We start from the raw sequence: 17850 nt of genomic DNA, 5'->3' as shown, positions 1-17850 counted from the left end.
CTTCTGGGAGAGCCCTTTGCTCTCCAGAGAGCGTGGGTAACTGCCAGGAATCTACGTGCTCAGCACCTACGGAGCACAGCACAAGCAGGTACCTGTTGGTCATCTAGCTGAATGTGGCAAGGAAACCCTTTGATTAAGCTTAATTATGAGAACTTGCAGTTACCAGTGCCGATTACAGTGAGTTTTTCCTTGAAAGCAGGTTGAACTGGTACTCTTCAATCAATACCAAGCTTATTTTGCTTTAGAGCCTACAATTTTTACTTACAAGCAAGTACTTTGCTACACCATTGCCATTACCTTTTCCTCTCCTGACAAGTCACTTTCCTCCTCTGCATCCTCGCTGCTCTTCTCGTTGCGCTCCAACGCATCCAAGAGCCCAATACATTGTCTTCTAGGCGAGACGAGCTCTTGTTCATATTCCATGCAGAGGCTGGATGCTCCATCTCCATTTACTGTCATCACAACATAATACAGATGACAAATTAACATTCCACATTATTATTTGCATTTTTTTTTGACTTAGTAATACCTCAAAATTTTACGTAGCAGTCCAAAGATGTGTTGGTTTAATCTTCCACGTCTTGCAAAACTGCATTATGACTTGGGAAGATGACTGATTTGGTTAATCACGCCCAAAATTGCTCAAGCATTTGTTACCACAACCCGGTGGACTTCTCTCAAACTTTTCTTTAAGTGATGGTTATATTTAGCTTCAAAATGGCTTAGGATCAAGAAAAAAAAAAACTTTTACTCCAACAATTGTCTGTGTTTAACTACTTCAGCTTTATAGATTTCCAAAACTGAGTTCCTGTTTAAGAGATTCTGGCTTGAAATAGGATTTGTTTTTAAACAGAACAAGTGGGTTTTTTTAAACTACAACTCTCACAGTATCAATACCTGTAAGACACAGTCACCCTCAGGTCCCAAGAATACATATTCTCACTAATCAGGATCCAGGTATATTTGGTTTTAAATATAAGAAGTTAGAGTTGCAGGTAGTGTTAAATTAGTATCAGTTTGCTACTTCTAAAAGGCATTCTCTTCAAAATACATTTCCACTATTTTGTGAAATTATTTCAACACTCAGTTACTAAGAAAAGTCACTATTTTGAGAAGACTAGAAGTATATTATGCTTTAAATTAAAAAGTCAGTACAAGAAACATGAGTCAAAACTACGATTACAGGTGCAGTTTGATGTTACAGCTAACGCAACGCAACTGAAAGTCCGTATCAAAGGAGGGACTGCAGCTCCTTCCCTTTACCTCCAGTCGTACGCTCCAGCTCATCTTTGAGATGGATCTACCAGTCACATGAACAAAAGGTAAATTGGGTCATTTGCTTGCTCTGCAGTTGCACAATAGATGGATTCAAATCAAGGGAAGGAGCAGAAGCATGCAGTTGGAAATCAAGGGAGAAACAAGTGGTGGCCAAAGTAATCCCTTTCAATGACATCCTGCGCTCACACCGGCTTAGATGTGATGTGAAATCACCCTCACACTCAGTCATAACTGGTTTGGAACCACAGTTTGAAACACAACTTCATTGTTCTGTTCCAAAACAAGCAATCTAGAGCGGAACATTCTGAAAGAATATCTGATGTGAGAAATACTTTATTCTTTGGCATTAGCTCACCACAAATTTTAAAACACCATTTTGTTCCAAGGACAATGCCCTCTTTCTGCTTTCTTAGTCAGATTACTGTGCAAGAGTCATTTATACAACAGGAAAGAAGAAGGACATATGAAGGTCAGTGCTAGTCAGAACACAGACTTCCAGTTCTTACTTTTTAAACTATCTATGATATTCCAAAGTGCTCCTTGTTCTGCAGGCCACTTTTTCAGGCCCCATCTGCGCTTCTGCTATGTAGTTGCACCTGGTTCCTCCATTTTCTAATGAATGCTGAGCTATGTCCCTTCTGATCAGACTTTTACATCGGTCTTTGAGCTCTCCTTGCTTTCTCTCCCATTCCAGTTTCTCATCTCTTGCTCTTCTTTTTTTGATTCAACTTAAAACAAAAAAGTGTATCTGTGAGGACCCAAACCTACCTTTTCTTTTCTTCTTCAAACTGGGAACATGGTCATCCAAGTTTTTGGCTTTTTTCAGGGAGAGGATCTGCTCCGATGAAGTAGATGGTGCCGAACTGCTTTCACTGAGGGAACCCGCAGAGCCAGAAGGGCATTGTGGCAGGGGTGGGGGCATCTGCACGCAGTTTCACAAAATGCTACAGTAGGTAAGAAAGCCACTCTTCCACTCCACTCCCTTTGCAACCAAAAATCTCAGCAACCCAAAGACACCTCCTTTTTCCCAAATAACCCTTGACAGCAAGATTGTTATACATTCTTGATTTATGTGCTTTTGAAAGAAGGATCAAATAACTCAGAAGTGATACAGATAGATGAAGGGTAGTAAGCAGGCTTAGCAGTAAGTGACCTGTGTAACAGAAAAAAGGTCATGACCCCACTAAAGAACAACTTGCTTCCTAACTTGCTTCCCTGCAACAAAGCTCCTTTGGGCAAAGCACACTGGGTTGTGGTTCTTATTTACCATGAAACTCCCATTTATGATCAGAAAAGATCATCAAGTCATCCGGTATCATCCATCTGTAACTATTCTGAACAATTTGTATTTGGCTAAAGCATCTTCCAGGAAGTCATCCAAGTCTGTATGTGAAATTTTAAGTGTTTATTTTAATCTTAATCTCTATTTTGGGGACAAAAAATTTTCCATTCTGTCTGTCTTCCAGTCCATTTCTTGTTATGACTTTCTTCAGTCAATTAGAAAGTCTTTTTACAATATAAATTTTTAAATCAAAGAATGTTACTGAGAAAAAGAGCTTCTTAATGCTAAGAGAGAAGCCATGTTAGTAGAGATGACCCAGCAATGAACTGTAACAATAACTGATGGATTTGTCTCACTCTTTATACCAGTCAGCTTAAATTTAAATTTGAGGGTTTGACTGATTCTTCTACACGTATACCCTCTCCCTGGGGGTGAGGTAGAAAGCTTTTCAATGCATCAGTTCCACTATTTGCATACCATCCAACAAAAGCTGTGTTTATTTAGGAGAAGCTGGAAGAGGAAGTTATTTCTGTGATCTAACCCAATGAGTTGCCCAGCATGACAACACATCCTGTCCCAGCTCACTCTTGGAGAAAGATGAGGCATACCTCCTTTCCCGTAAAGCTTCCAGTGTTTAGAAGTGACTCCACCACATCTCTCACCTGGCTTAGTATTTTCAGTTTCTAACACCATCAAGAAAATTTGGAGGGTTTGTTTGGTTTGGTTTTTTAAGACACTTACAATTTCTTGAGCAACGCGGAAGAAGAGGGAGACGCTTCTGACTGCATGTCCAAAGTTGTCATAAACATTCACATACGGGCGGACCCACGAAGGCAGCTTGCTTCTTACATCACCAATTGTGAACCTGTGTAGGATTGGAAAAGGAGAGGATTATTTGCCAGGTTGGCCTGTATGAATTAAATGCTAGGTCAGGGTCCAAAAGGACACAGGAGGAGCAGTAAGACAATAAAAGATTGAAACATGCAGGAAATATAATGCGGTGATGTCTTCACTCTGGAGAAAAATGGGCTTTGTTGATACCATGTACCATGCAATCAGCCAATTCCTACCTTTCATCCATAAAATCTTTAATTGTGCAACAGTAACAGTAGTACTGAACTGTGATGTGCTCGCTGTCCTCGAGCCTCAGCATTGAAGGCTATCAATTAAACTCTTGTTGCCTATTATATATTATATTAATGGATATATAATATAGATTATATTGTTTCAGCAATATAATCTTTCCTCACTTTCATCCTCCTTCTCTGAAACTCCAGTGCTGGCAACTGCCTTTGCAAATGAGAGATGGAGAAAATGCAAACCCCTAGGCTATTACCACATAATTGCCAGTAGCATTACAAACATGAATTCAACAAATTGGCTTATTTTGCATTAATACCATTAATCTCTTTCTGCAGCTCCAAAACAGTATATTTTGGGAACAGAAGGTAACAATCCAGTTACTTTCTTAAAGTACTGTAATATTTATATAATCGGTTATATAAAATAATTTAGTTACTTATGAACTAAACCTTCTCCAAACAGTAACATCAGCACGTTTATATACGAAATACCAATATCCATGTTGAGACATAAGATGTTGATGTAGGTTTATGTTCCAGAGCCAAGGTTTCACCTGTGGTCACAGAGGAAGATAGCTCCATAGTCTTGGCGGTGCCTGAGGACCCTGCCAATAGCCTGATTGACCGCCCGGGAAGCTTGCTGGCTGTACCACTCACGCCCAGACAAATACTGCAATAGGTGGGAGGAAAAATTAACATTATTTACCAGGTGAAGTGTATTCTCCATGCTGTACAGCTACTATCTCTTTCAAATAAAAAAAAAATATTATATCCAATCAGATCTACTGACAAATCTCTTAAAAGCCCAGGAAAACAAGATACAGGTTGGCTCAAGTATCACACTGAACTTACAGTGCACAGAAAACTCAAGGAGTAACATCCAATTTGAGGGGCTATTTAGTATACAATGCCCTGACAGCCTTGGTAGTACAACAGACTCACCATATTATTTAAGACCTAACAGCTATCCTGCAGGACAAGAAACTAAATTTATAGTGCCATTCACTGTCATGCCTGACAATAGAAAAACAAACCCAAACCCAAGAAAAACAAAACAAAAAACCAAAACCAAACACACATATACACACCACACCCCCAAACCACAACAAAAATCCTCAAACCAGCCAGCACAGGCAATTCTTCCTGCCCACCCTCTCCCTGGATGAAATAATTCCCTTGGGAAGATAGCTGGGTAAGATGCAAAAAGATTTTGACTGAAACTTTAAATGATACCATTTTTTGAGCCTGTATTTGATTGAAATCGTGCCACCGGAGGCAAAATTTGGAACGCTTAACATTATTAAAAGAAAAGGGTGATTGTATTCGTGCCAAACTCCTCAGGTTGTTGGACTTTTTGATATTCATGGTCCCATGAGGCTGGGAGGATAACAAAAGCCAAAATCCAGAGAGACAAGAGGGAGAAAGTGGGACACAAACCTGCAAACAGCCAACAGTGAAAAGTTGCCCAGCATTACCTGTGCACCTGCACCACTTCTTCTCATTTCATCCAGGAACTGCATCTTTAAAATGACTCTGGGCTCCATACGAGGAGGAAAGGGAAGCCCAGTAATGATGACTCCTCGTCCGTTTATGTCTGCAAAGTCCAAGCCTTCACTGGCCTGCAAAGACAGTGTTTTCCATTATCAACAGGATTTGAAGTGACATTTCAGAGCAATTCAGCAGTTAATGGCCTTTTTTCCTCCATTAAATTAAATCAAATCCCTAGCCAAGTGTAGTTTATGACTATGTTATAAGTAGTTTTGACTAGATTTTTTGCTTTTATTACCAGGACTTTAAACTTACTTTTTTCCTCTAGGAGGCCCTGGACAAAGCATACCTCAGCCAACACCATTAATGCATGTGTTTTATTCCTGGATAAGCAGAACAGTTGTATTCAGAAGACATCTTAAATGTCAGTCAATACCTCTGTTTAAACCTTCCACACCCCGAATGTGATAAGAACACGAAAAACCTTCTCTGACATTAAAAAGGAACAGAGTAATTTCTAAACAATAGTGGAAAGCTACCAGAAATCTGCTCAGAATCATAGTGTCATATTCACCAGCTGTGCTGCTTACATCCACTCAAGTATTTGTCACTCATGCCCCCTGTACATGCTCACATCCCACGCTGTGCTGGCAAATCACTTTGGAAATTGAACAAAATCAGAGCTGAATAGACCAAAAAATAATTTGGGAGGAAAAAAAAAAAGTTGGTTTGTTTTTCAGCTCAATCAATTCTTCAATCTCGTTTCCCATACCACACAAGTGGCTGTGATGGAATATAACACCAGGGATGGATGGGCAGGTGGAATGACCAACTCTGCTCAGCTTAAGCCAGCACTAAGAGCAGCAATCACAGCACACACTACAATCTGTCTGGAGCTAGTAGTCGGGTACTTGTAGCTATGGACATTTTATTTTAGACACAAAGGAAATCCCTCAGGCTAATAAAAGCCTGAGAAAACCAACCTTAGACAAAAAGAAAAAACCTAATAAAAAAAGTCAACAGAAGGAACCTGTCCTTAACCCCCCCAAAACTGGAAAGAAAATTCCTGTGAACTTCTAAAGACATCCCAGGTCGAGACACAGCCAGCAAAAGAACTAGAGCGACTGGGACAGAATCTCCTCTTCATTAAAAGGACTGGGTTTTTTAGGTTTCTTTCAGGGAACAGAGAACGCAAAAAGCTTGCTAGAACCTACTGCCAATGTAAAAACTGAGCAACAGCCTGCGGGGGGAAATCTTGAAGCAATGGCTGAGAAGAGCTAGTTTTAGAGCTTTTCTCAACATGTGTCTTTCAGTTTATCTTCTCAAATATTTCCAGTTTTGCAGTCACACTATTAACCCAGTGACTACAACAGACTAAGCAGTCTATCCTTCAGCTGCATGGTGGTCCAAAGCATGATCTCTCCACAGACTCTCAGGGTAATACACTGCTTTTGGAAGGACAGGGATATTCATCTGAGTCCCACCCAAAAGGAGCTATGTCTTCACTGATACAACCACCGCTTTGGAGACTGGAACTGAAGGTTCAAAAGAAGTTGAATCTTCTCTTGGTAGGCAGTAAGCAGCAGCAGCAAATATGCTCTAAGAGTAATTTATGATCCTGTAAATATTTCCACTGATAATAATAAATCAACTTATCAGCACTGGGAAACGTAAATGAAAGGCCATCAAGTGTGTCCAGAGGACCTGAGGTTAATGTAAATTTTTTAAAGCTAAATAATATTTTTGGTTTTCAGCAGTGTTATTCCAATATGTTTGATCACAAATGTTTCGTTTAGTTCTCCTCCAGAACTGTTGTTCTTATCTAATGGGTTGAGTTTTTGGTGAGCAGCCAACAGGAAATAAGTATGATGCTCATCCGCTTTAAAGAACTCAAAGATGTATCTGTTTAATAAAAACAGGAATGGGCATGTGTAAACTTGACATAATTTTCAAAAGGCCTCAGCGCATCCTACTTTTGTTTTTTCCACATATAATCAGTCACAGAACAGAAATGTACTGAAATCCAGAATGATGCTTTTTCCATCGATTACATAGCCTGATCTCAGATGAAATAAGTTCTCAGTTACGTTACCTTCCCCCGACATACTGCCAAAAAAGCAGCTCCGTTGGACTTTGGACAGACAACTTTATCATAGTATGCACCCATTACCTAAAAGATAGACTAGTTTAAGCGAGAGCAAGAATAGGGTTATCCTTCACATATGCATAAATAGAAACCCGCACTAGCTAAATTTGACTTGCACACTAAGATCTAAAATATGATTAATTTGGCTTAGTATAATTTTCTTTACTTTTACTAATTGCAAATATGAGAAGCAATTTGCTTAGCAAAATCCATATGTTACTGTGAAATCTAGAATACATCTAGCTAAGCATAAAAGATTGCCAGATACTTCTGATGAGAAGGTAAAACATGGTCTGTCCTGTGTTTCTGCTGATGTCTGAGTGAAACAGGCAGACCAGGAAAGCAATTCAAGGATCTTATTTGCTCTAAGAAGCAAACAGAGTGGCTATAAACGAAAAAGACAGCACTGCACAATTCCTTTACTCCCAAAGCATGACAAGCTGGCAGGAAATGTCCCGTGGAACATTAAGAGGTGCTGACTACTGAAACAGCAGCTTTCTACCATCTCCATTACTCAGCACACATGGATGTTGGCCGCTGTTACATCGCTGGATGGCAAATGAAGACTGTATCCTGCACAACAGGCCCAAAGAGTAAAGGAATGATGTTTAAAACCACTATACTTCAAAGAAGCTCTCAGAGTTTTAATTTTATGCTAGGATAAAATTTGGGTGTTTCATACCCAAGCACATCTTAGAGAAGGTATTTAAAGAGTTTCTGAAAATGTTACTGGTATGTAATGCAAATAATCAACCTCCGCAAAGCTTCCTTTGTTCCTGGGTTCCACAAACATTGGCTTCACTTCTTCTATTCTTTTGGCAAAATCGTGCTCCTGTTAAACAGACAATGAACATATGAGAAAGGGCTGTGTGAACGTAAGCACATACAGAAGGGCCCACAAGAAAGGAAATGCTCAGGAGTGGTCACCACAGACCTCCCCGACACAGCCCATTCCTCTCTTGACAAAGAGAGGAAGAGGTGGAAGCAGAACCACGCAATCCAACACCACTCACAGTGATTCCCTGTGGCTGGTGCAACTTGGACCTTATGCAGACAAGAGACCTGTTTCTTTTCTTCCTGACTTGCAAGTTCCCAACACCCACCCCCCAGAGACCCATCTGCAGTACGACATCTGCAGTACGACGTCCCAGCATTCACTTCTAAGGAGAAGGAGCATTTAAAACAGAACCAAGTCTCACCAGGGATACTCAAGTCATGAACACAGCAGTTACAGAATTTAGTTGCAACAGTTACAAATTAAAAATAAAGAGAAATGCTCATATTGGATTTTTTTTGTCCCCCAGATCTATAATTTGGAGGGTTAATAAAGAGAAGTCTGCTGAAATTAAATGAATTTGATCAGATGAGATAAGGTATTAAGATTCTTTTAGGTTTGGTATCTACAACACTGCATTTCAGTATATTGTGATCAAAATAAGAGAAGCCTGACCTGGGTTTTTACTTTCCACATTTCATCATTTATTATTAACAAAGAACATTTAATGAGCATGGTTAGATAGCATAACTACAAGCTATCTGATGCATGTAACCAAACCACCTAATAAAGGCAGAGCAATTAACATACTCTCCAATATTCCAGGCTCTTGTCCATGACAGGATACGACGGGAAGAACACCAACAGCCCGTGTGGTACAACTCGCACAAGGTTACCTGCAATGAGACAGGCAAGTGCACAGCTGAGGGCATTTTCATCCTGGGCTGGAGTACACAGACTGCAGAGGAAAAATAAGCTAACAGCACAGGTTCCTTTCAAAAATCTTTTCTGCTTTCTTGACAGGAAGGTTCATGTATTAGAAGTCGCTTCATTTTTTAAACTCTAGTCTTGTTGTCAAGGTATAAACTTTAATACAGATGCCCAACCAGCTTTCTGAAGTGTACTGTTAACAGGATAAAAGATTGAGCTACACCAACACTACAGATGAAAGAAATAGAGTATCATTTGCCATATTTTCCCTTGTGACAGTAGGATCTATTTTTAGACCATTTTGTGCACTGCAGTCTAAACATTCAAAGGAATGAATGAGGTACCACAAGATTGCTTTTGAGAGTTTTCTACTCAAATAGGATACACTTTTCTACTCAAATAGTCTAGACTTTACTGAAAAAAATATTAACCTGGTATTTTGTGAAAGCATTTTCTTAATTTCACCTTTTAGGCCAAGCTGAACACCACAGATCACTCTCCTCCATTTCCTTCAAACACACCTCAGCCAAGCTACACAAATGCTCTTTTACTCTGTCCTCATCTGTTAAAATGTTGTAGCTCTATCATATTTGTAAAACATTACCAAAACAATAAATGCTGACTTAAGGTGGGCTCGACACAGTGTCTTTAGAAGTATCACAAGACATTGCATTGTCTTCTTGTAATCCTTAATTGCTCTGCAAATGACGCTTGGCTGCATCATTTCTGTGCACTGATTTTCTAGCGTGCTCCACTTTCTGACTGTTTAGCAACCACGTTTTTGACTCAAACACAAACACCTGACAAAAAAGTGAACTCCTAACTTGGAAATATTAAACCAAGGAATCCTTTTTGTGCACAGTTACAGCAGCCAGCTGCCTGAGCAAACAGAAGCACACAAGACCAGACAGCATTTAGATATGCAATGCAATCCTTTACCTTCCTCTGTCTTATTGGGTCTTCTCTGGTATTTCTCCTTCTAGTAGATCTCTAAAAAGCTTGTGCAACAACTCATTTCTGAAATCTGCACACTTCACTTACCAATTGTTTTCCCCAGGGAAGATAAATAATCCTCTGAAAACCTATAAAGAGAAATCAAGTAACACCACTGTATTTCTTTTTCTGTGTTTTTCATACATATTGACTTTGTCCGATCTAAAATAGCATATCCATACTCCCAATTGCTTTCCTTCCCAGGGCAAGCACCCATTCCAAGGACACAAAATTAGTAATACCTTGACCACACATTACTATTACTATTAAATATTCTTATTATTAGCACCGAAGATGATCTAAGCTTCAATATTATCAAAATTTAACAAGTGGAAAGGGGCAGCCATAGGACTTTCATGATTAATATTAACAATTTAAAGGTGAAAAGTTCTGCCAGAGAAGTCTGCAGATGCTGCCAAGACTGACTAATGTTACAACTATTTAAAATAATTAGTGATTAATTAGGTGTGGTGAGGCTGCGGGGGCAAAAAGTGTGAATTTGGTTACTATGGTTATTATTTAGTTGTGGCATAAGCCAAGTAAATCACTCTTGCTTTCACTGAAAGAGTACTGCTCTACAATGAGCAGTATTTATGATTCTTCCAGCCCTGACTGAAGAGTCACCTGTTCTCTCATGCCTTTATGTTTCTTTCTTTTTAGTGCCCTGTAGTTTTGCATACTGTTTTCCCAGGAAACTTACCTATACAGGGAAAAAAAAAGAACGTGCTCATTTATATAATACCCACAAATACCCAAATCACCATACAGATGTTGTCAAAACACAGCAAACACTGAATTCCCTTTAAAAAAAGAGGTGTTCTAGGCCTTAGGGGGGGATCCCCAACCTTCCCACTTCAGAAGACAGTATCTTCAACAATACACTGAAACAGCACACTAAGCTTCTGAAAATGAAAAATACAGTCTGAGGGTTTTCCAGACTCCTCTGTAAAAATCAATTATAGCTGCCAAGTTCCTTTCCAGTTCTGTGAACATCTGGCATTTTTCCCTTAAGTAAAAGCTTTTAAGATCTATTTTTTTATTTCTCTGTATTGCTAAAAGAGTAAGTCAGGCCTGCAGCAGGCTAAATTACAGAATTCTCAGCCAGAGGTTTGTTTGTGTTGAAACTGAAATAGACTTAAGGATGTGCCAACACAAAAACATGTGTACTACAGGAAGAAAGTTAAATGGAAGAACACGTGTCTCATACCTAAGGAACTGATCCTCATTTCAACACCACCACAGAAGGATTCCATCCCTAAACACAGTACTAGCACCAACGTGATGCCACTCTTTAGTAACTGCAGAGAACTGGCAAGCACAGAACCTTCTGCCATGCGCACCAAAGCATGAAACTGCCTTTTAAAATTATATGCAGAGATGCCAGTGAGACTATCACACTGCACAACAGAAGTCACTATACAACAAAACCAAGTTTTGACCTTCCTTGCTATCTGTTTTGACCCCTTCCAGCCCTACAGTTCTAAATTTTTAACAGTAGTGGTTAAAGAGTGTTGTTATTCAGCACAGTGTTTATCCAAGAACAGAACTACAAAGACCACTTATTCTTCTAGCACTCTCCTGTAAACAGAACCCAAAATGTCAGGACCCAAGACTTCAAAGCAGAATCCCACCTGGTAGTTCATTACCTTCTTTCATAGGTAGAAGTAAGTACAGCTCCATCAGGCCCCTTCGGAATGATCCCAACCCAGAGCTGGTGTTTATCAATAACATGAGGATTCTCCAAGCAAACAGGAAAAGGGCTGAAGAAACACAAAAGCAAGATCCCAGTCATACTTGTTATACAATTCCCTACTGGTTACCACTCCAGAACACTCGAAAATCCCGAGATAAAACCTAAAACCACAAGAGCAGATTGTGCATTTTCAGTAACGTTACTGTTCACACATCCAGGCACTTACATCTGCATTTCCATTGTAAATGATGAGAGGGGGGAGAGGGTCCCACTTGTGAGGATAATTGTCCTGACTCCCTGTCGAACAAGCTCATGCATGCTGTGCCCAGGGCTGAAACACCAATAGCTTAAGGTCTTTCCTATATCAAACAAAAAGAAAACACCAAGAAAAATTAGAGTATGACTAGCATATAGCACACTGCATCTGAACTTCTGAGAGTAAACCAGCCAGCATCTGGAGGTAAAATTCCAGATGTATGGTACGTTCTGCTTTGGTCCTTCCCAGATTTAATTACTATGGCCATTCAAAATAGAGTTTAAAATGTCATTGCTCCCTCGCACCTTAAGTAAATTATATTTTTAATCAAAAGATGGTTCTAGAAAAGACAGAGCATCAGATCTTTTTGTCAGCAAGTAACAGGCAGATTGAGCAGATAAAACTACTCAGTCCTCCATCCACTGATTCACTTCCTGCTTTAAGGACAACTGGAAGGGGAAGCATGGCAGAAGAACTGCACAATACTGGGATGAAGGACAAACAACTAAAAAAATCTCCATCCCTGCTCTTACTTGAAAAGAGAACAACCCCTTCTCCATTGGGAATCTCCAATGGCTATAAATCTCTCAGCTAAACTTTTCGTTTTCCCACAGACAACTACCAAACCTTTCAACTTCTGTTCAGATCTTTCATGGATGTGGATATACAATGTGCATGACACAAAGTCTGGCATACTATAAATTATCAACAGAAAGGATATCAAGAAAAATTAGTAAATCACATTAGTTATTTCCTTCATTACTCAGCTTATAGTTGTACCACTACTGGTCTTGCCGAAAACTTCACATCAGCTTTTCAGACAGTCAAAGGAACAAGAGAATGAAATAATCGAAGTCAAGAACAAGAGCATCCAAATAAAGCATTAGCTTTTGATTCTGTTTTGCGTGATTAGTTTCATTAAAAAAAACCTAAAATCTAGCATCCATGTCTTTTAAATGGGCACACTTCATTCAAAGACTGTATTTCCAAAAAGGAGCTAAACCGTTTCAGGAAATCCCCAGTAATATGTGCCCAGTGAGTCACTTACTGCTTAGAATTACAAGAGAACATTTATTTTAAGCTTAAATTTTTCCATCTCATTTGGGCAAATCATCCAGACAACGTCCAGATTCTAGGAGAATCCCATTCCAAAATTTAGCAAATTCTGTATTTCTGTAATTCACACTTAGAATTGGTGCAAACTACAGTTAGGATGTGTATATGGACAGGCCAGCAAGTACCTACAGCCAAGAGCAAAGTCACTTACAGAAGTGCCAAAGGAGTCTAAGAAATTCTGCTAGAAGCAAACTGTGCTGACATGGGATGGCCTAGGAGGGAAGAAGCCCAACCACTCGTATTTTCCTCGCTCAGTTTGACAGACCCTCTCTGTAACCCTGCAGGATGGCTGCCAGGCACCTGCTGCCCAGCTCCTGGAGGGGCTGGAGTTGTAGTACGTTTTTAGCCTGGTGTTCTGCAATTATGTCTTCAGGCTGAGCGATATGAAACCTATTTTAAAGGTCCCATTCATCAGCAGGAACTGTTGGATCTTACACAGATGTCTGCCACAGCTTTTTCCATTCCTGGGACAAGGACAGATAATCCATGAAGAAATGGTTTGCTAGTAGTTTACAACACGGTGATTTACAGCGAAGCAAGAAGCATTTTATCTTAACATAAAACTGCAACAGTTCAATATTGCATTCACAAATGGCATCTGTGCACAGAACACAGCTAGGGCAGTGATCTCATCAGCTATCCCAAGCTATGCTACTTCTCACTAATTACAGTTTATAGAGAATTATGCTTGACTGAATAATTTCTACAAAATCCTTTGAAAACAGCTATTCTTAAAAGGTTTGCATTATTTCTATACAATCTGCTATACCACTCCAGGAAACTGGAGACTTGATCAGTCTTGTCTGGCCTCTGCTAGGTTTGCACATAGTGCAGGTCTCAACAAACTGCCAGTCTTGTTGCACAGGTACTTGCAAAGACTGTTTTTATCAGTGTGTGTCTACTAAATCACAGAAATCTGCAGCTGCTTTGTACTGTTTCTGTATATCAATCTTCCAAATTATGCAATAAATCTAAGTGTTCCTATTAGTCTTTTCCTGCACACATATTTAACAAAATCTACTTAGAGTTATTCCTGTAACTTCAAACTCCAATTGAGCAATATCTCAGGAAAACAAACAGCATGCTACTGTTCATAAACAGAAAAGAACTTACTTTGTGGAAACACTTAAGGGGACATTATCTGCAAAACCACAAAATTCATGGAAACTCATTCTTTGTTACGTTTTTCCTTAAGAAAAGGATTTCTGTGAAACATACACTCTCAAGAGCATGTAACTGAGTAATTAAGAAGACAGTTATGAGGCAAAGCATTTACAAAGGTCCTTGGAGAGTATTCTATTAAGAAGGCTTGGGTAAAGGGATCTGCATTTGTCTTCTCTAATCAGAAAATATTTTGGTTTCCACCTAATTGTATGTATTAAAAAAAAAATCACTTAAAATATCAGAAAGAATGAATGTTCAAGTCCAACAAAGCCTTTGATTCAGAAGGCAAGTTCCTTTTCTTCTAAATATGCTATTTTGAAGCTCGGTTATACTGAGGTAATTCCAGATACCAAGCTCTGCAGAGCATACATAAGGAACAAAACAGGTGGGAGGAGAAAGACAAGGAGAGGGAGAAGTCTCAGCTGAGCAAGGAGGACTGAAGAGCATAGCTGAGGCTGAAACTATCAATAAGTGACAACATGCCCTGGAGAACTTAGGAAGTTGCTCAAAAAAAAGTCAGAGAAGGTAACAGTGCCCTGAGGCTGTTACCTGGCATGGCATTTTCTGGCTAAGAATTCAGTCTCAAGTGTTATTTCTCTGGCACATCACATGAGCCTTCACTACAGAGCTTTAGAATGAGCCAACCCATAACAAGTCCTCCACCATCTATGTGTAATTTCAACAGAGATTAAGAACTTTCATGGAATTTACTATTACAATACTTTGGCACACATTTTCAGTATCATATCTATACATGAATCTCCTTCTTGTAAAAGATAATCACAGCCTTAGCAACACTAATTCTGTGTTTAACACAACACAGTTATAGAGAGAAATATAGCTGATATGAGGATAACACAACATTTCATAAACCTCACTGTCAATCCTGAAGGAGGGTTTCCCATTCTTGGGCTGGTCTGAAGATCTTCTCTACACCAATGTAAGCAACCATTCCATAATGGAGATCGATTTTCTTTCACTGAAATAACTGCACTAGAAGAAATCCAGCAATGCACAAAGCAGCACTGGTACAAGAAGGTTTTATACTGAGATTGCTTACCTCACCTCCCCTTTAGAAGTAACTATAAAAGTGAAAACAACACCCTTGACTCCGTTGTGGATACAAGCAGCTGTACTTGGAAACAAGGAAGTGCAAAGGAACACCCTCAAACAATCCTATTTCAAGGTCCAAAGCTACCCTGTTCTAGAGAACCAGAGCTCTGGGACAAGACTAACGCTCCGAGTCTCTTCATCTTACAGAAGATGGCCAAAAAAAATAATGCTACAACCAAACCACCCACTGGTTCTCTGCTGAGTGGAGGAAAAAAATATCTTTCCCAATCGCACATCTACCGATGGTTTTAACTTGGACCATGGCAACAAGGCATACTAATCACGCACTTAAGACTTTCCAGCTCTTTGAGGAACACTACTGTGCCAGCTGGGTTTAAAAATTTTTTTTGCGTATAGACAGATCTGGAACATGTCTTCATGGAGTTACTCTGTTCAGCCCTTCATTCCTCAAAGTCATTTAAGGTAACACAAGTGGCATTTCACTCAAAATCCTACAGTGACATTCTAGATTTTGCCAGAGGACTCCCTGTTCACAAATGTGAAGTAACACAGATTGGGATGTCTTCAATTGTTTTCTCTTATTTGAATCAGAAAGCAGCTGAGTAGTTTTCAATCCAGCTTTTGCATGAGCCTCCCCAAGACCAAGTCCTGTACCTTGTTTTTTTGCAGACGATGAATTCCAGAGATCTGTCCTTTGTTTCTTCTTCTGATTACTGTTATCCAGATGAATGTGTACCTGAAGGAAAGTAGCAGAAACATTTCTAGAGATGGCTACAGAACTGAGCTTGCACTTCAGCCCTCAAAAAAGCTAACCCATATTAAGGATAGTTAGTCACTTTTATAGTGTTAGTAAGGTTGTATTCAGTCTTTCATAACATATCTAACAACGAGCAAAGAGGTATATCACCATTTAACCAGCCATTTTGAGTCAGTTTATGGGAGCAGCTTTTCACGGGCTGCCCTGAGCAGAAACAAAGAACCCAATTATTTGGGTACTGTCCACCAGAATAAAACACCCAGACTAGAAAAATAATATTGTGTTAGAAAGATTTGCTTCATTTGGCAACAAAAAGAGTATCAAGTCTTAAACTTAATATGAAAGTTACCTTTTATCTAAAAAAAAAAATCTGTTCCTAAAATTCATTACAGCATCACAGCCCATAAGTCCCAAATGCTAAATAAATGATAAGGACTTTGGGGGGGAGGTTCAGCGGCTCTACTGTACTTGTAATAGGCTAAACTGAAGTCAAGAGAACAGATTATCGGAAGAACACATCAATTCTTACATGCTATGCAGTATCAAACTTTCCAGTGATTCATTTTTACTGCTCTTTCCTAATTTAATTTTAGAGTTTCTTTAAAAATTACCGTGTAGTTCCCTTTATTCCTTGGAACTTAAACCACAGTTCCTTTGGTGGGGTTTTTTTGGTTTGCTTGCTTGTTTCATTGTTGGGGGAAGGGTTTTTGTTGGGGTTTTTTTTGGTTTGTTTGTTTTGTTTTTTTTTTCTGGAAAACTTACATATCCTGCCTGTAATCAACATCATCATTTGCTATATTATCCACATCATTCTGAGTCTTGGATACACTAAGCACAGACATTAAATGCCAGCAAGGAAAAATGTAGAACACAAAGCATCCCATACCTTATAATATTTAGATATCGACTGACGTGGAATGAAACCCGTTGTGCCTTCTGGAGGATCGATGTTGAATACTGTCTGGAAGATGCATGTAAACAAATGCAAAGATTTAACAACTGTTTCCAGCAAAATCCCTAAGGGATCTTTGCACTGTGAAGTATCTCTACAAAAGTTACTGCTGTGATAACCTTAACTATATCTCCTTGCTCCTGTTATGAAATCAAGATAGAGAATATTTAATACTTTTTTTTTTTTTCTTTTTTTACAGGTAATTCCTGTGATGACTTTCTCGTTGTTCCAAAAAGGGCAAGCCAGTATCTAAATATGTTCAAACTACACAAATTGCAGTATTATTCTTCACACTGTTCATGACTCCTGGCTGTGGATGAACATAAACACACTACATGTTCATGAGATCAGAGTCACAACTGAGTGTAAAAGAACTTTTTGAATTCCCTTAAAGTTTCAGCCGTGATACCCTACGCTATTAATACTCTGCTTACAAAGAAAATCAAGTTGTAATCATATCTAGTTGTCTATATATTAAATCAAAAGCTTACACCAACTCTTCCACACAGTTACGCTTCTTCCCCTTTCCTGTATGTGATGTCCTATGACTAAGGGTGGGGTGATGCTCTTTCAAACATATGACATTCCAAGTGCAGCTTCAATGAAAACAGCTGTGGTTCTCAAATATTTATAACCTCTGTTAATTTTTCTAAACAAAATTTCTCCAGGCATTTAAAAGGAATTATCCAAGCTCATAAAAATATCAGCTGGTTACAACAATAAAGATGTTCTCCACCAGTCAAAAACAGCACAATTCCTGGAAACACTATCTTCTGAAAAGTAACAGGGTGTACAAAAAAAGATTTTAGTAAGTGTTCTTACTAGGGAAGAAAAAAATTTGTTGCTAATAAAAACAAGCTGGTT

At 39.1% G+C, this 17850-nt stretch overlaps 1 protein-coding gene across 6 annotated transcripts in view; it reads right to left on the bottom strand.

Annotated features, from left to right (window-relative positions):
* Nucleotides 1–17850, bottom strand: part of RTEL1 (regulator of telomere elongation helicase 1) — a 50657-nt gene that overhangs the window by 18659 nt on the left and 14148 nt on the right. For all 6 annotated transcript variants that reach the window (XR_012625589.1, XM_074843617.1, XM_074843619.1 and 3 more), the window contains 13 exons: nucleotides 16921–16995; nucleotides 15932–16013; nucleotides 11894–12026; nucleotides 11621–11734; nucleotides 10023–10063; nucleotides 8862–8947; nucleotides 8031–8108; nucleotides 7223–7300; nucleotides 5118–5261; nucleotides 4197–4312; nucleotides 3302–3425; nucleotides 2047–2200; nucleotides 298–452 (listed from right to left, as the gene is read on the bottom strand). Coding sequence is in view for 5 of the 6 variants with exons in the window: in XM_074843617.1 (XP_074699718.1) it covers nucleotides 298–452; nucleotides 2047–2200; nucleotides 3302–3425; nucleotides 4197–4312; nucleotides 5118–5261; nucleotides 7223–7300; nucleotides 8031–8108; nucleotides 8862–8947; nucleotides 10023–10063; nucleotides 11621–11734; nucleotides 11894–12026; nucleotides 15932–16013; nucleotides 16921–16995 (1380 nt within the window). In the remaining variant the exon portion in view is untranslated. The remainder of the gene's footprint in view (nucleotides 1–297; nucleotides 453–2046; nucleotides 2201–3301; nucleotides 3426–4196; nucleotides 4313–5117; nucleotides 5262–7222; nucleotides 7301–8030; nucleotides 8109–8861; nucleotides 8948–10022; nucleotides 10064–11620; nucleotides 11735–11893; nucleotides 12027–15931; nucleotides 16014–16920; nucleotides 16996–17850) is intronic.

This window comes from Strix aluco, chromosome 17 (genome assembly GCF_031877795.1).
Source record: "Strix aluco isolate bStrAlu1 chromosome 17, bStrAlu1.hap1, whole genome shotgun sequence".
NCBI classification, from domain to species: domain Eukaryota; kingdom Metazoa; phylum Chordata; class Aves; order Strigiformes; family Strigidae; genus Strix; species Strix aluco.
This window is presented reverse-complemented; position numbering and strand designations above follow the sequence as displayed.